This window comes from Cladophialophora psammophila (genome assembly GCF_000585535.1).
Source record: "Cladophialophora psammophila CBS 110553 chromosome Unknown aczJe-supercont1.12, whole genome shotgun sequence".
Lineage (NCBI taxonomy): Eukaryota > Fungi > Ascomycota > Eurotiomycetes > Chaetothyriales > Herpotrichiellaceae > Cladophialophora > Cladophialophora psammophila.
Genome location: NW_006912933.1, coordinates 194,987 through 217,610, shown reverse-complemented (window position 1 = coordinate 217,610; position 22,624 = coordinate 194,987). Strand labels below are relative to the sequence as shown.

Here is a 22,624-nt window from a genome sequence, read left to right as displayed (position 1 = left end):
AACGTCCTCACTTGCGAAATTTATGGCGTGTTGCATTCTGGCGACCGTCGCGCCTGTTCGATGGCGCTTCCGGCCATTTCCACAAGCTCGGCAATAAATTCGTTCAACCTCTTCATGTGCTGGAGATGGCGATCAAAAACCTGGGCGCGATGTAAAAACGTCTCGACAAACTCGAGGACTTCCCGCAAGCTCTGGGCGTCGGTGGAAGCAGACCGGGAGGCGGGATTGAGCAGGATGTTGCAGAATAGCGTCAACACCGCCGAAATGGGATAGAATATGACGATCCTGGGTTGGAATTGTTTGTTAATAAATGGGGGCCATATGTAGAAGTGGGAAAACGAAGTCGTGGCACACACAAATACTCACCAGAAAAGATTGGGCACCAGGAGGTGTTCTGCAAAATGCAAATAGGAAAGCAAGGAGCGGCTTGCTTCTAAAGCGAGGTCTAGACTCGAACTCAGCCCTTCGTTTATCAACCGGTCGTGAGACCAATTACGGCAGCGGCTGCTGGCTTGGTGGATTGTGGTGATGCAGTGGTGGTATTCTAGTCGCAACATGAACGAGGGAATGGTCAGGCCCTTGGTCGGCAATTGTTTGGCCTCCTGGGCAAACGAGAGCGGTGGTCGAGTTTCCGAAGCCAATGATTGCCTCCAGTTTTCAAGCAGGTCGTCGAGCTCACGGATGTCCTTGAGAATTTCGGCGTCGGGTTTTCGCAAGGCATGTGGCGAATAGAGCTTTTCGTAGGCCTTTGACTTGATGAGGCTTAAGCCGAGATCGCCCGGCAACCTGGTAAGGCCTCTGAAGCCGTCTGCATTCTGTCTCGAGTAGTACTTGGGGAACACGAGATCGCAGGACGTGTCGCTTATGATCGGAGGTCGACCAGTTCTGAATGTGATCTCTCTATCGAGGGTGTAACAGAGCCAGAACATCTCACGTTGGTGGAGTTTTGTTCTGATTTCAAGATTTGGTGATTTCGTCGGAAGGCCATCGACTTCCTCGCCGGGATAGAGGTGCGCCCCCAGCATGTAGAGGAATCTCGATGCAAGTGTCAGTACAATGTCTGCTGTCTGAACATGACCATGCGTGAACTGGTAGACGGCCTGTTGACACCCAAGAAACGGTCAGCGCAGGCTTCAGGGATGTGGAGGCTGAACGCACCAGCATGATCATAGCGTCCACTACCTCAGTCCGTGCTCTCGCATTTAGAATATCCGGAAAAAGTATTTCGGCTCCCATCAAGCACTCTTCAATGTCGATAACAGGAAATGCGCCATCGTCGGGATTGGAAATAGCCGACACAAATGCTAAGAAGGAAAATACGCATGCCTTCGCTGTGGCGACCTCAACGCGGTCTTTGCCGTTTTCCCCATAAGCTTTGCCGACCACAATCGGAAACAAGACAGGATCGGCAATGGGGAAGATGCTAGAAACGGGTGAGTTGCGGTAAGCGTCAAAGTATTGCTCAACATGAGTTCTTGGGGGCAGTTTTGGCATGTGTTCATGGAGTGTAAAATCACGGCCGTTCATGCTAGGCCACGCTCCTAGTTGGTTTTGCCAGAGGGGGCGTTGAGAATCGCCCAGTTCGGGCACGGTAGCGCTCTCCTCAGTTCGAAATCCGATCCAGCGCTGACCCTCCAATGAAAGAAAGGGGACTCCATGGAACAGGTTGATGTCACCAAGCCTGTAACCAATGGAATAGATTCGACCGACGGATACGTTCTTCGGAGGCTTCACCTCAGCATGGTCGTCTGAATTTGAGCCTGCTGTTGGTGGTAGTGGATCTAGGGATGGCGTTCCTGTACGCAAGTGAGGATATGTGTGGCATCATGATGAAACTGGATACCTTCGAGTCTTGCGATGTTCTCGTTAAGCAAATTCTCTATTCGTTCCATGCGCTGCACAAGGTTTCTCTCGCGTAACCTCCTGTCGTATGTCGATTAGCCAAACTGGCCGACATGATTTAGTGGCTTGCTCAAGGAAAGGGGAGCCTGGTACCTGGAGGCCTCGGTTCGGCGCCTGATCTTATGCATCCTCGCAAAGACACAGGGTATATCGTGGTGCATACACCAGTTGCACTGGGGTTTGGCGCCATCGCATTTGATCTGGCCGGAATTTCGATCAGCTCCCTGAACGGGATCCACAGGCTTTGAATATGGGCGGGACTGAGCACCTTTTTCATATGGCACGAGTCGCAGGCGCGAACCCTGCGCTGGCTCCTGGCACTAGGTTCTGACGATAGAGATTCGACACTCTGCAGCTCGGACATGTTGTGTACTGAGCTTCTCGTTGCGCTCAGAGCCGGCGCTTTTTGTGGGAGAGTATGTGGCTGGCTGTGTAAGTAGAATGACTCAGCGCACGTCTTGACACACTGATCCAGAACTTCGGACCGCAATAGGGGAGTGGTGATGGAGGGCACATGTCAATGGACCTGATTCGCAAGCAGATCGTAAGGTCTTGAACCATGTAACATCTGACAAACCCTATCAAAACCGTGACGGTGCCTGGTTCGCTGGCACCAGCCTTGCCGCTTAGTCATCGGCGTCTCGGAACCAGGTTGAAATTGAGCCCGAAATGGCTCCATGATCAATCCACTTGCCTTCAGAGCTAAATGTCCATCCGCAACGCAACAATAGTATTGGCAACGCCATGACCGCGGGTGATAGGTCCATTTCCTCGGATATCCTTTGTCCCGCCATAGACTCATACAATGCCATCGGCCGGAGTTGGATGCCATTACCTCCCGAGTCAATGCCCGCAGCTGCAGCCGCAGCCTTATCTCGAAAATGCTCCGTCTCAACTACCAGCTCTGGGCTCCAGTCAAGGCATCTCTGTTCCATCGGTGGGCCCTGTGCACAACTCAATTGTGTCATCAGGCGGCGAGGCCGGCCGTAATTGCGAGAATATCTCGAGTCAACTGCTCATGGGAAAAAGGAGCGATTTCCTATATAACCAAAGCCCGCAGCTTCATGTTTTCCTCGCGGCCATGCTCTTATAGCCCCGATTTTGGCCAAGATGGGCACCGACGACATCACTTCAGACAAACCAGCTGCTGCTGCTCCCAAAGACTCGAATCTGACTTTAACAGAGTTTGAAAAACGTGAAGACGATGCCAGTACCAGCCACTCTACTGACGAGGATTGGGAGCTGGCCAGCCAAGTCAAGGACTTTCACCAACGGGACCTAGCTTCTGGTGGCAAAGAGAAGAGATTGGGAGTGACCTGGTGTAATCTGAACGTACAAGTCCTCAGCTCAGACGCCAGCATCCACGAAAACTCCTTCTCCCAGTACAATGTCCTCCAGACTTTGAAAGAATCTCGCCGAAAACCACTGCTCAAGACCATCCTGCATGGATCCCATGGCTGCGTCAAGCCTGGAGAGATGCTTCTCGTTCTAGGGCGGCCTGGCTCTGGGTGTACAACCTTGCTCAAGATGCTAGCGAACAAAAGAGCAGGATACAAGTCCATTTCGGGAGATGTCTGGTATGGATCCATGGATCATAAGGCCGCCAAGCAATATCGAGGTCAGATTGTCATCAACACCGAAGAGGAACTCTTCTATCCTACGCTTACGGTTGGGCAAACAATTGATTTTGCAACCCGGTTGAAGATCCCCTTCCACCTCCCGAGTGGGCTGCATTCGCGACAAGAATATCAAAAACAGTTCAAGGACTTTCTTCTGGAATCCATGAGCATCTCCCATACCTCAGACACCAAAGTTGGCAATGAATATGTTCGGGGTGTGTCTGGAGGGGAAAGGAAGCGAGTGTCCATCATCGAATGTCTGGCTACGCGCGCAGCAGTCTACTGCTGGGACAATAGTACAAGAGGACTTGACGCAAGCACTGCCCTTGAATATACCAAAGCCATTCGCACCATGACGGACGTTCTCGGCCTCACCTCGATTGTCACCCTCTACCAAGCAGGAAATGCCATTTACAATCTCTTCGACAAAGTCTTGGTTCTCGATCAAGGAAAGCAGGTGTTCTATGGGCCGATGAGGGAAGCCAAGCCGTTCATGGAAAATCTAGGGTTTATCTGCCCAGAAGGAGCGAATGTTGCAGATTTCCTGACAGGCGTTACCGTTCCCACTGAGCGACAGATCCGCCATGGCTACGAGGAGAAGTTTCCTCGAAACGCCGACGAGCTCCTCAAGCACTATGAGGCTTCTACTTTGTACGAGCACATGGCGGCAGAATATGAGTACCCGTCGACATCTACGGCGGAGGCAGATACCCTGGCATTCCGGGAGTCCGTCATCTTCGAAAAAGATAAACAACTTGCTCGCAACAGCCCTTTGACCACCGGCTTCCTGACACAGGTAAAGGCCTGCGTAATTCGGCAATACCAAAACATGTGGGGAGACAAGGCCACATTCATCATTAAACAGGCATCCACCATTGTTCAAGCTCTCATTGCAGGCTCTTTATTCTACAATGCACCCGACAATTCCGCCGGCCTCTTCCTCAAAGGCGGCGCCATATTTTTCGCCCTACTGTACAATAGCTTGTTAGCTATGTCCGAAGTGACTGACTCGTTTGTTGGGCGACCGGTCCTGGCGAAACACAAATACTTCGCTCTGTATCACCCAGCTGCTTTCTGCATAGCTCAGATTGCTGCAGACATCCCTCCGCTTATCTTCCAGGTGACTTCACTTTCTGTCATACTTTACTGGATGGTCGGGCTTTCCGCTTCGGCTGGGAAGTTCTTCATTTTCTGGGTTGTGGTATTTTCTGCGACAATGGTAATAACACCCCTATTTCTGGCAATTCTGACAGGAAGAAACATCAAGCGAAGACCACTAACTTATTTGTAGTGTATGACTGCCGTGTTCAGATCGATAGGGGCAGCGTTCAGAACCTTTGATGGTGCCTCGAAAGTATCCGGATTTCTTGTTGCGGCGCTGATAATGTATGTTGGATACATGATCGTGAAACCAGACATGCACCCTTGGTTTGTCTGGATTTTCTGGATCGACCCATTAGCCTATGCCTTCGAGAGTCTATTGGGAAATGAATTCCACGGCAAAATCATCCCTTGCGTCGGAACAAACCTTGTTCCAGCTGGTCCGGGCTATGCCAATAGCCAATACCAGTCGTGTGCTGGTGTTGGAGGCGCAACTCGGGGGGATACGTCTGTTACCGGCGATGCTTATCTGCGCTCGCTCTCTTATGATCATACCCATCTTTGGCGAAACTTTGGCATTGTCTGGGCATGGTGGGCGCTCTTCGTAGGAATCACTGTTATTTGCACGATGAGGTGGAAAGCAAGTTCTGAACAAGGCAGCAACTTCCTCATTCCGCGAGAAAACGTCCACAAAGTCCGCCATTTGCTGGAAGATGAAGAGTCTCAGAAGTCAGAAAAACAGATAACCAGCTCCGGCTCCTCTCTCAGAGCTGCAGAGGAAGACGCACCACCAAAAAGCGAGGGCCTGATCCAAAACAGCTCGATTTTCACTTGGAGAAATCTCTCTTATACGGTCCACACATCCCACGGAGATCTCAAGCTTCTTGACAATATACAAGGTTGGGTCAAACCAGGAATGCTTGGAGCGCTGATGGGTTCTTCAGGTGCTGGCAAAACTACCTTGCTCGATGTCCTAGCCCAACGTAAAACCGAAGGCACCATCGAAGGGTCGATTCTTGTCGACGGAAGACCTCTCCCGGTTTCATTTCAGCGATCTGCTGGCTATTGCGAACAACTTGATGTTCACGAACCTTACGCTACGGTACGAGAAGCACTGGAGTTTTCGGCTCTGATTCGACAGTCCAGGCACGTTTCCAGGGAGGAAAAGTTGAAATATGTCGACATCATTGTTGATTTACTGGAGCTCCACGATATCGAAAATACTTTGATCGGGCTCCCTGGTGCTGGACTGTCCATCGAGCAAAGAAAACGAGTAACTATCGGCGTCGAACTCGTGGCCAAACCGAGCATTCTGATCTTTCTGGACGAGCCTACGTCGGGCCTCGACGGACAATCTGCTTACAACACAGTTCGATTCCTTCGCAAGCTGGCAGATGTTGGGCAAGCCGTCTTAGTGACAATTCATCAACCATCTGCTCAATTGTTTGCCCAATTTGATACACTTCTCCTATTGGCCAAGGGCGGCAAGACGGTGTACTTTGGAGACATCGGTGAGAATGGTGCAATTGTCAAAGACTATTTCCGTCGATATGGAGCCCCTTGTCCGCCGGAATCCAATCCAGCCGAGCATATGATAGATGTCGTCTCTGGGCATCTGTCCCAGGGCCGCGACTGGGCCCAAGTTTGGCTAGATTCGGCCGAACATCAGAGTGTATCAAGGGAACTAGAAACCATTATCAGCGAAGCTGTCAACACACCTTCCGGAACACAGGATGATGGCTTTGAATTTGCCCTTCCGCTGTGGTCGCAGATCAAAATCGTCACTCAGCGCCTGAATCTTTCCTTGTACCGCAACACTGACTATGTGAACAACAAGATCGCACTACACATCGGATCTGCTTTATTCAACGGCTTCTCGTTCTGGATGGTCGGTGAGGGCGTCGGAGACCTTCAACTCAAGCTCTTCACCATCTTCAACTTCATCTTCGTGGCGCCAGGAGTCATCAACCAACTACAACCACTCTTCATTGAGCGGCGGGACATCTTCGAAACGCGCGAAAAGAAATCGAAAATGTACAGCTGGATCGCCTTCGTTACTGCGTTGATAGTTTCAGAGATCCCCTACCTTTGCATCTGTGCGGTTCTCTACTTCGTCTGCTGGTACTACACGGTCGGCTTTCCCAACAACAGCAACAGCGCCGGAGGCACTTTCTTCATCATGTTATTCTACGAATTTGTATATACGGGAATTGGTCAGTTTATCGCCGCCTACGCCCCGAACGCGGTCTTTGCTTCGCTCGTCAACCCTCTCCTGATCGGAACGCTGGTCGCTTTCTGTGGCGTCCTAGTCCCTTATGGCCAAATCCAGGCCTTTTGGAGATATTGGATCTATTGGCTGAACCTATTCAATTACTGTAAGTGCAGACTCTTTCATTTTCCATGGCAGGCACTTGTTATTTTTAATGCACCATGTGACTAACGGGAAGGCTATGAAATACTATAGTGATGGGTGGCCTACTAGTTTTCAATGTCTGGGACACTAGGGTATCCTGCACGGGCAAGGAGTTTGCCGTCTTTGACACGCCCGGCAATGCCACCTGCGGCGAGTACCTCTCAGACTATCTGACAAGCCCGGCCGGAATGCTAGCCAACCTCACGAACCCAGAGGATCGCAACAACTGCAAGGTTTGCGAGTACCGGACCGGCGCCGACTACCTGTACACAATCAACCTGAAACATGAATACGACGGTTGGCGAGACGCTGCCATTGTGGTTCTATTTGCGATAAGCTCGTACGCGTTGGTGTACCTTTGTCTGAAACTCAGGACAAAGCAGAGCAAGAAAGCCGGCGAGTAATGTGAAATCTCTGCCATTGCATGCTGCGATGGCCGTTTTTAGCTTGATCAGGTTCACGGTTGTGTGTGAATCTGTTTACATAAAATACCGTTCACAGGCGTGATGGGTAAGCTTTGAGAGTCGACCAGCCGGATTAAATAGAATCGGTTTCGGCGTGGGAATTCGAGGGACTAAATTTTCTAGATTGCCGTTGAGCATAACATGTAGAATCAAGAGGAGCAGCCTAAAATATTCCCTCTTCTTCATTTTTGCGAGACACCTTTTTTTTTTTTTTTTTTTTTTTTTTTCAAAATTTCTTTTTTTTTTTTTTTTTTTTTTTTTCAAAATTTTCTTTCCCTGCCCAAGAGCGCATTTTCTCAAAAGCGTGTGCCCTCTATCGATCAAAACAGAAGTGATACCAAGAAGTTCATCCAGGTCTCGTCGCTAGGCACGAAGCAAGCACCAGCCCCGAAGCTATGTCAGTGACAGAGACAGACGTGAAGAATCTCACTGCTGTCTGAAAAGGAATTCGCTTGCTTGTATGGTATATTAGAAGAAAGGGCAATCATTGGGTTTGAATTTGGACCCGGAAGCGGAGAAATCGGAGGGCTTGATGTTAGGCTCGGACAAGGGTGAGAAGATGGATATTACTACGGGCATTTTATCATTTTTCTTCTCCTTTCCTTTTCTCTCGCCATTTGAAGCACCATCTCGGCGCTATGCTGCTTTTTTGGGACTGTGAATACCACTCCTTCGATTCAGATGCTGCTACCGTTGGTATGAAGTGTTTGGCCAAACTCGAAATCCAAAAAGTGATGCCGGCAATAATCCTGTTTCGCTCTTCTTTGGCGGTTTAGAAGCAGAAATAGAGAAACAGAGCAGAGCAAAAAGAGATAGAATCAAATGGGCACAAAACCGCCCCCAGACCTGGGCTTAGGCCTCTCTTCGACCCGGGGCTGCTGCCGAGGAACTCGACGAAAAGGCTGCTTCGTATGCGACCGCCCGATAGATACGTTGTCTCGCGCATTGGGTGAGGGGGTTTTTTTTGGCCGTCCTTTTAGATGCGGCCCTGTGCATGCCGGAGCTGTCATCAATAAACACAATCAACATCACGGGCCGCATTTGGAAAGGATGTTGGGGAAAGGAAGCATGAACTGGGCTAGATATGCTGTACTATTGTAATTGCCCATCGGTTCTAGTTCTCCAGGTGGCTAAAAGCTGTCATTTCTCTGGCTATGGCAGAAAATGGTGGAGTTGCGTAAACAAGTTTCTTTATTGTGCGGAATCCCTGTGTTCCCGCCAGGAGGAAGGGAGCAATGGAGACTCTATACCACTCTCGGCTGATCTTCGACCTTGTTGAATAAATGTACCTCGCGAGGGGCGCTGATGAACACGACTTCTCCTGGCGTGGCCAACGACGATTGATTTCCCACCAAAAGTTTCAACATCGTGAAGCGCTCCTCTCGCAAATGCTTTGATATGTTCTCTCCCAGGCGGGTTCTGCATCGACGACAAACAGATCAAACACTGTTTGACCGGCAGCACACATGGTCACCCGCACGAAAGGACGAAAAGATTTCGAAGGGGTGTACTATCCCTGTCACAAGCTGGATGAGCTACCAAGACTTTGACTGTGGTCTAGACTCCGGGACGGTTGGCACAATACGAGATTTCGAATCCGCGTCTAGCCGAGTTGTCGGTTTCTCAGAGCAAACGCCACCAAGGTGCTTCATACCCAGCGTATCTAGCCAAGCCGTTACTTCAACCGGATAAGGCTGAATCTTTGATCTAGATTTCACCGGAGAGGCTCTTGGATAACCCTTCGATCTTCCGATGGATATTTATATTTATATATATATACATATCGTTGATGGGGATCTGCACTGCACGCTTGACGATACGAATATCACTGTCTGCCTCTTGAATGCCGCTGTTGGACTCACCGGGGGGAAATTGTATGATTGAAACCCACATGAAAGGGGACGCCCGAGTGTGGGTAGCCTGACCCATACTCATCGGATAGACTGGTTCATTGGAGAGGCCAGGGCCTGTTTCTCCAGGGGCGTGATTATCCTGGGCCTATAAGCGATATCGATCCAAAGCATCGCATAGTCGATTCATTACAACTTTACCAACAATGGACCCAAGGAGCGTCATAGGGAACACTCTCTCTCCGGCTCGAGGACAAGTCCACCCCTTCAGTATGAAGGGCTGGACGTCAAAGGATCCGTTCTCGGAATCTCACGTGTCTCGCTGAGCACGACGGGTGGGTAATTTTTGGTATCGTGAAGTCGGTGTTCACGATAGCACATACCTAGGACTTTCAGAAGATGAATGGATGTTGGTGGCTAGTTGAGGATATGATGTCCGGCCATTGTAGCATCAGCCACAACGTTCCTGTCGGCCTGAGCACTGCCAACGTTGAAAACCAAGCGCATTTCGATGGCGGGAAACATGGTGGCCCCAATTGATTCCAATGTGGAGCTTGTTACCAATTGGTTCGAAGAGATGTTCAGCATCAAGATTTCCTTCTGGGAAATAAACATCTGAGCAACGAATGGTAGCCCGAGGAAAGCACGGAAGAAGGCCGAAGGCCCGCGCCTCCGGTACCCGATGGGTTCTTCATCCAAGTAAGAAACAGGCGCCTTGGGATTGGTCCTAGTTCTTCCTCTCGAGCGAGCACGTCATCGCCATGTTGAGATGATGGGCTCAAGAACGAAGGCAAGAAGCACCTTACCCCTCCCGCGGCATCTTTTGGCCTTATCCTTCATATAATCCATGAGAATTCCGCTTTTCTTGGATCTTGAGCAGAGATTCTGGTCTGGCAGCACCCACTAGCAGTGTTCCAGTCCCAGGTAACCGATTAAAGAGAGCACACTACAGGGAGTACAGCCAACATGTCCGCGATCCAGAAGAATGTCGAATCAGCCTCCGAGGCATACTCCTCCTTGTTCACGCAGGGGCACCTCGCGCTTCCACCAGCCAAGAAATATCTTGTGTTGACTTGCATGGATGCTCGAATCGATCCGGCGCAAGCATTCGGTATTGACCTTGGAGATGCTCATGTGATTCGGAATGTGAGACACTCATGGTTCAATGATAACTGTCTTGTACCATCAACAGACGGACAATGAAGTTGGCGACGGTGAACATAGGCGCTAATGCTCATGATAGGCAGGAGCGTCCGCGCACGATGCATTGCGGAGTATCATCATATCCGAGCAGCTTCTGGGCACTCGAGAGATTGTCCTTGTCAAGCACACTGGATGCGGGATGCTGACATTCACGAATGAAGATGCCTATGGGTTGGTTGAGAAGAACCTGGGGTAGAGAAACCACAAGCCTGAGAGAGAACCGTCACTCACAAGATGCAGATCTGATGCCTTGGCCGAGCTCAAATCCCGCCAGCCGGACTTTCTTCCCTTCTCAGACCTGGAAGGGGCGGTAAAGAAGGACGTGCAGTATCTCAGCGACAGCAAACTGGTGCCAAACGACATTACCATCAGCGGTTGGATTTATCAGGTAGAGACCGGCAAGACTGTTAGAGTTGCCTGAAGTCCGTCTTGACAGACAAGTAAAGCCACAGAATCGAAGAAACGACAGTCGTTTCGACGAATTGCGCAACGTATCAGGCGAGAATGCTCACACTCGCCATCGCTACGAGGTTGAGATAGTTCCAGGAATATGCTTTACTTGCGAACCTCACGCTCCTTCTTGACTTCGGGAGAATGTCGATATGCGTAATATAAAAACTTCATGCGGATGGCGCCAATATTCTGAGAGGAAGGAATTTAGAGCGGTGAAACATAAAGTCGGGCCAACTTTCATTCCGTTGTCGCCTGCAAGGAGTAAAATGATTCCTTCAGGAACCTCGTTCCTGCAGTTCCAGCCTCGCTGGAACCCATCTTGGCCGGGTCCTTCCGGTGCATTCCGCTCTCGTGTTGGCAAGTCAACCAGGAGCATACGCGAGGTCAGGTCATGTGCATATATATACGGAGAATTGTGGTTCCGGTCCAAAGACCGGTGGCAAGTTGTCGCCAGATTCTAGGCCCAAATGCCGAATTGGGCCACTTTATTTGCAGCGAATGGCGACGAGGGTGTTGCGCGATCGGGCGAGTGTTGACGTGGTCTTCCTGCCCAGCTGCTTACCCATCGCCAATAGCCTGGATGCGATTGGTCCGTCGCTCGATTGCTTCGTGAAATCCGCCACAAGTCCATGACGAACCCCTGCGAGCACACCTGCTGCGCCTCGAACCAAGAAACTCGATGCTGGAGTTTGCATCGCTCAGTGTCTGCTCGAAGCCGAAAGTCGAAAGGATATATCGTTGACTGTTCCTCAACCGACTTCCTGCTTTACCTCGTTGAAGCGCAAGGCAACGTGACTACAACATAAACAGCACCTGCGCGAGTTGCTCAAAGCCCTCTTGTCCGACTGTAGAACGATGGCGAACAGGACCACCGAAAAGACTCAGGAAGAGCGCCCATCTCAGAAGTCTTCCGGTTGTGGTGGTGATGTGAAACCTGTTGAACAGCGAACCTCTGAAACTTCGACCACCACCACCACCACCACCACCACAACGCCTCCGGACCATCTTGCTTTAGAGCAGTTCAATGCACTAATCTGTGGGGACGGCTGGAAAAGTCTCGACGAGCCGCCTCCATTGCCGTTCGATGTGCGACACCATACACTGTCCGTGTCAATCTTCACAGTTTTGGTCCTTGCAGAATGTTGTTTTCTTCCGATCGCGCTGTACTACGGGCTGAGTAAAGGCACCAACATGAGATCTGGTAAGCTGCGATTGTGTGATCGACATTCTAGAGGACGGAGCAACTGACCTGCATTAATAGGGATCTACTTTGCCATCATCACAAGTTTGTTTGGCTTCGTCACTGGCTATGAGTTTGCAGTTCGAAGCTGGCGGTTAATACGATCAAGTGATCAATATCGGCCATTGTTTGGCAGTCCGCGGTTTTGGGGATTCGACAGCACCCAATACGTTCTGATGACGCCTTTCACAGTCATGATGATCATTTTGATCATTTTCAGCATTCCGCATTATCCTTCAGTCCGAGCTTTAGCGCTTCCCATGCCGGTCGGAATGATTGTGACCGGCGTGATACTGGTTGTCAACGGCTGGGCCGCTCACCATCATTGGACGCTAAGATACTTCCGGCTCAGTTCACATGTGAAGAACTCAGTCTGTCCACCGCTCACATTCTGCCTGTTCGAGGACATCTGTGCTGTGGACGGAAAAGGGGGGAAGGATTTTCGCACGGCCGCTCTAGTTAGATACCATGCTTCTCCCCGTTTTCGAGCGCTGCTGATGCACTTGCTCTGGTTCTGGTCCATCCCCGCAATTGTTATCGGCGCAGTGCTAATTGTGGCCATATACCTCACGAGTGATGACATTGCCTATGGTATTGGCTGGGGCGCTCCCACGGTGTGGGCAGTCATTTGGACATGCATCACGGTCGGATGGGCGAGGAGGGTACTGGAGGTTGAGAGGAAGACCTGGTCGTCAGAAAGGTTGCCATTGACACAGAGATTGACATGAAACATTGAAATGTAGCGAGAAATAGTATTCGATCGCAATGACGGTTTCACTGTTGACGAGAACGCGTCACGTTTGATTCTTCGAATATCCACCGGGGTCGACCTGTCGAATCCATTCAAGTGCTCGTTGGACGTATCTATCTTCCTTGGTCTCCATTGCCGCTGTTGTCGTTTTATTCACCTCTGAGATCGGTGCAGTACCGATTCCACCACCTCAATGGTAAGCGCCCGAGCTTCGCCTGCCTTCTTGAGACATAATTCAAGGTCTCCCAGATACATGCCTTCGGCAGATTCGTCGATAAGTTCAGAAATACTACGGAATTGTCTGAGAAGCGTGTCCAAGTCAGACCTGCGGCTGGCCGTGGTGGCTTGGGCCGTTGGAATCTTCTCGAGCCTTTGCTTAATGACGACGTGAATGCTTTGCGGAATGCGGTTCAAAACTTTGAGTGCTTGTTCTTTGACGCCTGCAGATATGGCGACTCGATCGTTGTGACGGTCTTCGTCATTGGCGTCATCAGATTCATCGTGATCACTGAGGTTGATGCCGAACGGGTCGTGGCCATCGATATCATCCTCGGGATCCCAATCTTCCAATTCCTTCACCGCATCTTTCATGAGGTCGAGCCACTGGTTCGACTTCCGCACGACATATCCGGCAACGCCCTCGGTAGCCAAGGGAATGAGTTTATCGCAGTCGTCCCAGATCTTGCCAGCGGCTTCTGTAAAGCCTTTCTTTTCTCTTTCCTCAAGTTCGGCTGTGGGCTTCTCCGTTTGACTCCGTGCCTCTAGGAGTCGCAGGAGAGTTTGCATATCACGGAGTGCTGCGGCAGCCAGATTGCGGCACTCGGCAGAGAAAGACGGTATAGTCTGGTCGGGTGTCGTTAGCAGTGCGGCTGTGACTAGCGAAGTGAGGATTGATTCGTTTAATGGGAGGAGACATGTGGTCACGGCGGTCGCGGTGAACGGAGGCGTAATTGCTAATAGCGACAACTTGGTCACTTGCGCCCTGAGAGTCGTCGCGGCAGCATGTAAAAGGATCAAGGGAGAAGGTGCGGTTGAGTCGCTTTCAGGCACTTCAAACGGCGAATTTGGGGCGAGTGATGCAGCGAATCGCTGGCAAAGGACAATTGATGTCTGCAGCGTAGCCGACAATGACGCCGGCGTCGCAGAAGCCATCTTTCTCGTCTCCTTCAGGGGCAAAGGACTTGACATCAGAGGAAGAGCATTTCTGTAGAGATCATTGTGCGCACGGCTACCAAATTTCTCGATGGAGGGAGGTGCGGAGAAACCTGGTCTGGCTGGTGGCTTGATTGGGGATCGGCTTCCTTTCCTTTTCCGTTGACACGTGACCATAGCCCTGGGGAGAACAAGGCGCAGCCTCGTGGCCTTTACCCTGTGCTCTGCTATCTGAAATAAAGGCGGCGAGGGCGATACCAGAACCTGATCCGAAATATATGTTTCAAGACTGCTCGATCACGTTGAAGCGGTCTCTATACAGAATGTAACTAACACTGTAGGATGAAAGACAGAGTTATCGCCATTATTAAAGGTAAACAATATACTTGCTGTCAATGAAGGGTGTCTTCGATCCAATACACATCACTCTACTTTGTCAGACTGTGCCACTTACTTTTGAATCCGGCTCACCAGGTACCAGCCTCGCCAGGCATGCCATCCTTAGTACGAAGTACTCGGCACCTCGTAGGGGACTGCCCAATGCAGATATCTATCTAGTACCACCTATACCTGCTTTGAGAGAAACATCTGCAGCCTCAACCCTGATATGAGCTTCATAGCAGACCGTATTGCTGCAACAGGGCCACGAAAGTGGCTGACCGGCACTTGTGTGACTAGTCCTGCCGGGTTCGGATGATACCCATGATCCCGGGTATGGTACCCGCATCGAAAGCCAGGAAATCAGAGGCCTGTTCCTATCATCCGCGAGAACGGGATACCGAACTTGAGGAATGCATGCATGGGTGCTTCGGTGACGTTAGAGTTGATCAATATCTACCTTCCACGTGTGGCGAGGCAGAATCGGAGTCAGCCTTGATCTGGGCTGGACTCCAGTTATACCTAACGCATTGATGCTAAATACTAGCTAGGCCAGAGGTATCTAACTCTAAACGTCGAGCTTTTGAGGGGAAGGATCCTTCCTCGCCTAAGACATTGGCACTTTACGCTTTTCGGCCCATTGTGCGAACATCGACAGATGAACTTCATCATCTTTTTCTTCTAAATGTCACCAGCACAATTAAGGCAGGCCAACAGGGTGATGAGAGGGAATCGCCATGTTCGGAAACAATAGCTGAGTCGACGGCCATTTGTCCAGATTCATGGCACTTGAGTTCCTCGCGACACCCATGTCGTTTGAACCTGCAAGGCAGAATCTCGTCACGTATTCGGATTTGCCCTAAAGAGAATGACTGAGATTGGCCGCTTCTTTTGGCGATGTCAAAAGCCCATCTTACCCTGTGGATGAAGACAACTTCTGTCGACTATATAAACCGCAGCTCAGGCAAACTTCCTACTCCCGCAACAGCCATGATTTGCTTTGAAACTCTTGGTCTCATAAGTCTATCTTACGCCTGAAGCGTACCTTTTCACGATGAGCCCTCCTCTATCTTGGGCTTATCTCATGGCGCTCTTGCTGCTCTTTGTCTCACTGCAGCAAGCCCTTGCTGCCCCTTCTACATATTGCAAACCAGTTCCTTCGTCAACAAACTGGCCTGCACAGTCCGCATGGCAAGAACTGAATAAAACGGTGTCTGGCAAGCTTTTTGCGGACGTCCCTCCTGGATCTGTCTGTCATCCGGAAAATACATTGTTCAACAACGCCACATGTGCTTTTGTGCTTTCCCAATGGACGGACTCGAACTTTCATGCTAACAATCCCATCTCCGTTGACTACAATGACGATGGATGTCTGCCGTCACCTCTGGCACCTTGCTCAGCAGCTGCTTACCCGTCATATGTTGTACACGCCACCAACGCCTCTGATGTACAGGCAGCGGTGAAATTTGCCTCAAACACAGGCGTGCGATTGATAGTCAAAGGAACTGGTCATGATCTCCTGTCCAGGTGAGAATGAAAGACTTTTCTTTCCAATATCATGATACTGACTGATATAGGTCCTCTGGTGGACAGTCCTTGTCCATCTGGACCCACAAAATCGTGGGTATCTCAGTGAACACTAGTGACACCCGAGCTCTACCTTATGGTGGAGTTGGCTCTGTCAAGATTGCCGCTGGATCCAGGATGTTTGAAGTTTACCAAGCAGTAGCAAAACATAACCTTACAGTTATTGCAGGCGGTGACATGTCGGTTGGTATCGGTGGATGGGTCCTTGGAGGTGGCCATTCCCCAATAAGCTCTACATATGGACTCGGAGCCGATCAAGTTCTTGAAATGGAAGTGGTCACTCCGGACGGCAAGTTCCTCACCGTCAATGAAAATTCACATCCCGATTTGTTCTGGGCTATGCGAGGGGTAAGCTAGGCTTAGAAATATCCCGGAGAGAATTCTGACCAAAATCATAGGGAGGAGGCTCGACTTTCGGTGTTCTCATCAGCGTAACCATGAAGGTATATCCGACACTTCCTGGCAGCCTTACGATATTTTGGTTCAACACAACCAGCAACAGCGACACTTTTTGGTCGATTTCTACATATTTCACATCGCAAGTGCCTAAATTATCCGACAAAGGAGCCAACGGCTATCACTATTTCGTGCCATATTATGCTTCAAATCCTCCCAATCAAGCCGGCATGATTTTCGGTGGATACTTCTTCCCAAACAAAACACCAGCACAGGCAACCACTGTCATGGACCCGGTCATCACCAAGATCAACACTACAAATTGGAGTGACGAGGTCTTTGTTTCAAATTACACCATCCCAATCTCGGATTTCACCAAATTCTGGATGACTAACCAGCCTGAGGCTGTTGGACCATCAGAACGTTTGGGTTCACGCCTTCTGACCCGTGGCGCTCTTACTGGCAACCAAACATCACTGAATAATGCTCTACGCGTGGCCTCAAACGGCACCTGGACACTGCTTAACCATCTCGTTGCCGGCCAAGGTGTTCGAAATGCTAAAATCCCAGGTGGAAACAACTCAGTATGTCCCGCGTGGCGAAACAATACCTATATTCATTTCGGTAAGTACATAATTTCCTTCCACGACTCCGGCGCTTCGTACTGACTACAGTCCGTGTTCCCCTAAAGTTACGTACCGAAATTGGACGCCCTTGAACCAGACTCAAAAGACCTCTGTAACGAACGAACTACGCAACAGCGCCATCGAAGCTCTGCGCGTCCTCGATCCGTATACCGGTGCATATGTCAACGAAGCTGACCCAACCGAGCCCAATTGGCAAACCACCTTCTGGGGCTCCAACTACCCGCGACTCTTGGCTCTAAAGAAGCAATACGATCCCAAGGGCATATTCTGGTGTAAGCCATGCGTAGGTAACGAGCTGTGGAATGTCACAGGCGCTTCTCCGACACAAGATGGGATCGGCGAGGATGGCGGCATGATCTGTAGGAGCCAATAAAGCCGAAGAGACATTAAGCAAACCAAACTTTGACTCTCACCGTCCTTCGTAGTTCCTCATTGCAAAGGTCTCCCGCGCCTTGGCAGTTTCTGGCACTTCGACAGGCGAATGTCCCGCCAGCTTGTGCCATTACCACTTGCCCCAGAAATAAAAACAAACTTAACCGGGGAGTCGATGAGAAATTTTCGGATCACAAGCGACACCTATCGATGATGACTATGCCTTGTCAGTGTGTAATTCCTACGGGCACGAAAGCAAATGAATCGGCGGTGACCAAGATGGTGTCGTCAGTGGGCTGGGCCTTGCAGCAGAACTATCCTTTAGGTAAAAATATTGGTAAACTTGCGGGGTCGGGAGCTTGCCAATCGCTCATCGATCTCGTTCGTGATGGTCCTAAGGAACTACTTGAGGAGCTTCTGCGGCCGTCACAGAAATATGAGCGTCCCGCCAACATGCAATGCTTCATTACTCTGCCACACTAGCAGCTGGAGCAGCCTTTCCCTATGAATACCACCAAGAGAACTCGCGTTACACGGGCATGCGACAAGTGTCGGCGGAGGAAATCAAAATGCAATGGCGACCAACCATGTTCCCTATGTACAGTGGACGGCCTCGGTATGCGCCATCTAGAATCCGTCACAAGGCGTGCTTTACTCACTGAACTAAACTGATAGAGTGTACGTATGAATACTCGTCGAACAGATGGAGAATACCCGGACGAAATCGCTATGAGGAACTTCAAATCAAGTCTCGGAGGCTAGAGCATCTTTTCCATTTCCTTTTTCCTACTCACAATTTAGACGATCCAAATATTCATGTTACCATACGAGACCAGCTTCTGGCTGGTGGAAATTCTCGCTCAGTGGGATCAGGCGACACAGGGCTGTCTTTCTCAGAACATCCAGCTCGAAGAGCCGATCAAGATGATGAAGATTCTCTGGAGACAATTCTTACAGCCACTGGCCGGCTCTGCCTCGATGACGGGGGTGGATGGGGCTACCACGGTCACTCATCAGGTCCTGTCTTTCTCCAAGGCCTTGGAGAGCGTTTTGTTGAACAAGGTGCCACAGACGCTGAAGATGGTGCGGTGTTCACTCCCCTCCAGAGCGTTCCGTGGTCTCCCAAAAGTCCTTCTCCACCTCTTGAACCAGGAATCGCTCTACTGCCGCCGAAGGGAACGGCACAAAAACTTGTCGATTGCGCTCTTGGTCATGGGTGTGCGGTCCTTTCGTTCATCCACCGACCCACATTCAGTCAACTGTTTGACTGGATGTACGAGACAGAACCCGAGAACTACGGCATCCAAGACGCGAGGCCTCGTGCGCTGGTGTACTCAGTGCTGGCTTTAGGTTGGCTCTTTCTGAGAAGCAAATCTGTTGATTTGAATTCTACAATTGCAATTCATGAAGGGTATGCTCCTCGACCGAGACCAGTATATTGAGGCTGCTGCTTACCTGTGAAGAACACAATATTTGGCGGCCGCCAGGGGTCTTATTGACATCTCTGACTGTCGCGAGCTCAACTCTCTTCAAGCACTGTTGTGCGTGATATATTTCTTACACTGTTCAGGAAAGATGTCTGCGTGTCATTCATACATCGCTGCGGCGGTAGCAGCGTCTCTACAAATAGGCCTCCACCGGTCTTTACCAAGCGTTCTCGATCCAGTCGAGCAGGAAACTCGTAAACGTGTCTTCTGGGCTGTGCGAAACATGGAGACATACATCTGTGCGATTCTAGGCTTGCCGCCGGCGATCAACGAAGAAGACATCGACCAAGAGATGCCTCAAGAAGTCGACGACATGTGCATAGCTCCGCATGGAATCATGGTGTGCCAGGTCCAGCAACTGCCGGCAATAACAGCTGTAAATGCACATACTAGGCTGGTTCAGATTTTGGCTAAGATCTTGAGATATGTATACCCTGTGCGTCATGGGAGTGTTGGCTTAGCCAACGGTGCCAACCGACCCGGTGAATACCGAGTGAGCTACCGAAGAGTGTGTGAGGTTGAGTACGAACTAAAACTGTGGTGGGTAAACCTACCATGGGAGCTCTCCAACGACAACGACAGAATTCTGAAGCCTCTCAGGTAAGCGCATGAGTTCAAGGGTTCTACAATATTGTCCTCTGGTTACTGGCCAGTGCTAAAGTACAAGATGCATTGATTTAGGATTCAAAGAGAGCTTCTGTACATCGCCTACGCACACGCGCGACTAATTCTCTACCGGCCCTTTTTGCTGAGCTTCTCTCACCATGCAATGAGAAATCAGTCGGATGCACGAGCCTATACCTATGCAATGGCATGCTTATATGCCAGTCACGACGTGATCATTGGTATGAAGAACATGAAGAAAGCGGATATGCTTAATGGCCCCTACTGGTTTACAATCTATTCTACGTTCTTCGCCGTTATCTCGTTGATCTCCTATGCCTGGGAACGGGCCCGAGACGAAGGCGTTTCTGGGGTTCTCAGAGATGCCGAAATTGGTCGAGATATTCTATCCGAGTTGGGCCAACGAAGCATAGCGGCTGCAAGATGCAGCAAAGCGCTGGAGGTAAGACTACACTAGACCCTCGTAGACACATTTTCTAATGACTGTAACTGCCGCAGGTGCTATTTGAGCTCCTTGGTAAGAAACTATGCGAGAACGGAGAAGACAGAGGAAGAACGAGTGAAGCTGCAAAGCCGGTGACCATGTATACAGGCCCAGAAGGAGCGACAGAGAACGCTGTCCACGACTATCCTCCAAGACCAGAGTTTACAGGCTTCACCGGTACGGGCCAACTAAAATCAGGATATCGCCCAGGAGCTCTTAGGGACGAGGAATGCGCATCAAGCTCAAATTTTTATCCATACGACGCTGGCGCAACTACTCCTGGAAGAAGTTTCATGCCAGCAAGAGACTTCAGCTTTGAGGCCGCTCAGCTACCCCCACCCTCTTACATGGACTCTCCCATGCCCACTGCTCCTCGAAGCAGCTTTGCACACCCTGCGAATTGGAATCTCCAAACGCCCTACTCTACTCAGGAACAGAAACAGCCATTTTTTCCCGACTCCACTGCTGCGTTTCTGGTAGATGAGAGCGCAGTCGCAGAGGAAGTTGATTTCACGATCGGTTCCGGCCCCTCTCTTAATCCGGCCACTTGGCCGGCGTTCGACATCAGTAGAGTCGAAAATAGTGGCTGGGGGGAGGTTTCCTTGGACAACTTTCCTGGGCAGCCCTCCGCAGAGCCGTTCACAGGGCAAATCGGACAAAAGTCAACGATGCGAGATATTAACGTTGCTGAGGAGCAGGGTTTCGGCGAAGCCGGGGCACCATGGCAGAGGAGATGTCAATTTGAGGGAGACGTTCAGGTTAATAAAATGGACACCGGTTTCCGTTGCTGTGAGTGAGCGGCGGATAACTTTCCAAGGTGACAAAAATGAAGAGAGACTAGGAATAATGGAAGATATGGTGGACGGCCACCGCGAAGTTCACACCCAAATATTGAAATTCTCCCCGAGATGACTGACCGAGCCAGTTGTCCATCGAAGATGGTTACAGGTTCGTTTTAGTGGAACTCTAGTAGATCGACTTTAGCAATACAATGAGGGAGGGGCCAGATATCGCTGGGCACAGAGCATTTGCTGTGTCCGGGGAACATTGTTTCGGGTGCGTTATTTTTATGTGCCAAGGTCTAGCTGACTCTTGAGACAAAGACTAGTGTAAACTAAGTGACATGAGATGATGCTGCAATAATTGAAGATACGAACCGCGGCCTGATACAAATGCCCACCAAGGGGATGTGGACAACTCCACTCCAAAATGACCACTTCCCGTTTGTTCCGCGCAAAGGGGCCATGCAGATGGTAGCTTGCCAGCTGTGTAGTCTCTTCTCCGCATATTCATGGTCCCTTTAGATCGAACCAAAAGCAGGAATTCTGGGGTTTCGGGAGAGGATGTGCCGCGGGAAGCCTCCTGCTGATCTAGTTGGTCCATATTTGTGGTTTCTCCCAGGAAGTCTACTGGCTCGAATCTAGGCGCGAGGAGAGCCTGTTTACTGACAGCTCCCAAGGCCGAATACGACTAGATAGTTTGTGGCACAGAGGTTCAGCCATCCTTTCCGGGACCATATAAACGGCCCAAATGGACCGGAGAAGTCCATGTCTATGCTTGTCCGCAACATTCTCGACAATCTCACAACTCTTTGGGGAGCGAATGCTGCCCACTGGCATCACCCTATCTATGGAAGTGACATTTCTCAACGGGCTCACCATTAATGCAAGCAAAGATCCCTACTTTCTGGGTGACGCAGGGATTGATGGCTATATCTCCGTGACGGAGCCGACAGATGTCAGATTCGAAACTTTCAAAATCTCGCTGGAGGGTGGGTTAAGCTCCTTGGGAATGCATTGAGCTGCTTACAGAACCAGGTGTCTTGGTCAATACCATCCGTTGCTTGGATTGGTATTCTGACACCATCCTTCAGAGGGCACAAAAAGTACGGTTGGCACATTCATGAAAATTGCCTCGCCTTCGGGTGCTGATCTCGGCCACAGCTCTTGCAGCTAGACGACGTCAAGAGAGCCACAGATTTCATCGGGACTGAGGAGCAAAGAAAGAGCACACCAAAGTGTTTCTTCCATTTCGACATACCCAAGAGCCTCCAATCAGAACTTTTAGGGCAGAATCTTGGATTCCTTCGAGATCTGCCGGCTTCTCTCCCTCGTTTCGAGACTGGAAAACGGCATCCAGTGCTGCAGCCGCGTTGTCAAGGGGAATGTAATGTTTCTTACACCCTCCGTGTACAGGCTCTCAGCCATGACAAAGTTTTGGCCAGCTGCACTCGCTCTATCAAGATCATTCCTACCCTGGACATCCCGCCGCCCGTTTGTGTTGCAGATTTTCCCGACGAGTACTGTTTGGCAAGGTCCAGAAGCCCACGGCGATGGTTTCCGGGCGTTTGTCGCACAGGAGGTTTACAGATCGAAGCCGCTCAGCCCGCGCCTCTTGTTTTAGGTCAGCTTACAGATGGCCTCGTCTTTTCAACCTCTTTATGCTTGACGGAGATGGCTGATTCGACGAGGAGCTTGAGAGAAGAGCCCAGGGCCAAGGTC

The 22,624-nt window shown here is 50.4% G+C and overlaps 6 protein-coding genes across 6 annotated transcripts; 4 read left to right on the top strand and 2 right to left on the bottom strand.

Annotated features, from left to right (window-relative positions):
* Positions 1-20: 20 nt before the first annotated feature.
* Positions 21-1,527, bottom strand: A1O5_07754 (uncharacterized protein; the record flags this gene model as incomplete). The annotated part of the gene is made up of 3 exons (XM_007748343.1): positions 21-285; positions 367-1,100; positions 1,159-1,527. 3 exons carry the CDS (start codon positions 1,525-1,527, stop codon positions 21-23), a joined length of 1,368 nt encoding a protein of 455 aa, XP_007746533.1.
* Positions 1,528-3,012: 1,485 nt separating this feature from the next.
* A1O5_07753 (ATPase) lies at positions 3,013-7,439 on the top strand (the record flags this gene model as incomplete). Its single annotated transcript, XM_007748342.1, has 3 exons — positions 3,013-4,740; positions 4,813-6,997; positions 7,087-7,439. 3 exons carry the CDS (start codon positions 3,013-3,015, stop codon positions 7,437-7,439), a joined length of 4,266 nt encoding a protein of 1,421 aa, XP_007746532.1.
* A 2,876-nt stretch (positions 7,440-10,315) lies between these two features.
* Positions 10,316-10,973, top strand: A1O5_07752 (carbonate dehydratase; the record flags this gene model as incomplete). The annotated part of the gene is made up of 3 exons (XM_007748341.1): positions 10,316-10,495; positions 10,593-10,744; positions 10,793-10,973. The coding sequence occupies 3 exons, from the start codon at positions 10,316-10,318 to the stop codon at positions 10,971-10,973; spliced, it is 513 nt and encodes a 170-aa protein (XP_007746531.1).
* Positions 10,974-11,860: 887 nt separating this feature from the next.
* A1O5_07751 (uncharacterized protein) lies at positions 11,861-12,973 on the top strand (the record flags this gene model as incomplete). The annotated part of the gene is made up of 2 exons (XM_007748340.1): positions 11,861-12,206; positions 12,267-12,973. The coding sequence occupies 2 exons, from the start codon at positions 11,861-11,863 to the stop codon at positions 12,971-12,973; spliced, it is 1,053 nt and encodes a 350-aa protein (XP_007746530.1).
* A 176-nt stretch (positions 12,974-13,149) lies between these two features.
* Positions 13,150-14,148, bottom strand: A1O5_07750 (uncharacterized protein; the record flags this gene model as incomplete). Its single annotated transcript, XM_007748339.1, has 1 exon — positions 13,150-14,148. The coding sequence occupies one exon, from the start codon at positions 14,146-14,148 to the stop codon at positions 13,150-13,152; it is 999 nt and encodes a 332-aa protein (XP_007746529.1).
* A 1,432-nt stretch (positions 14,149-15,580) lies between these two features.
* Positions 15,581-20,920, top strand: A1O5_07749 (uncharacterized protein; the record flags this gene model as incomplete). The annotated part of the gene is made up of 9 exons (XM_007748338.1): positions 15,581-16,053; positions 16,104-16,461; positions 16,512-17,133; positions 17,201-17,428; positions 18,232-18,276; positions 18,330-18,939; positions 18,992-19,615; positions 19,697-20,081; positions 20,138-20,920. The coding sequence occupies 9 exons, from the start codon at positions 15,581-15,583 to the stop codon at positions 20,918-20,920; spliced, it is 4,128 nt and encodes a 1,375-aa protein (XP_007746528.1).
* Positions 20,921-22,624: the final 1,704 nt, after the last annotated feature.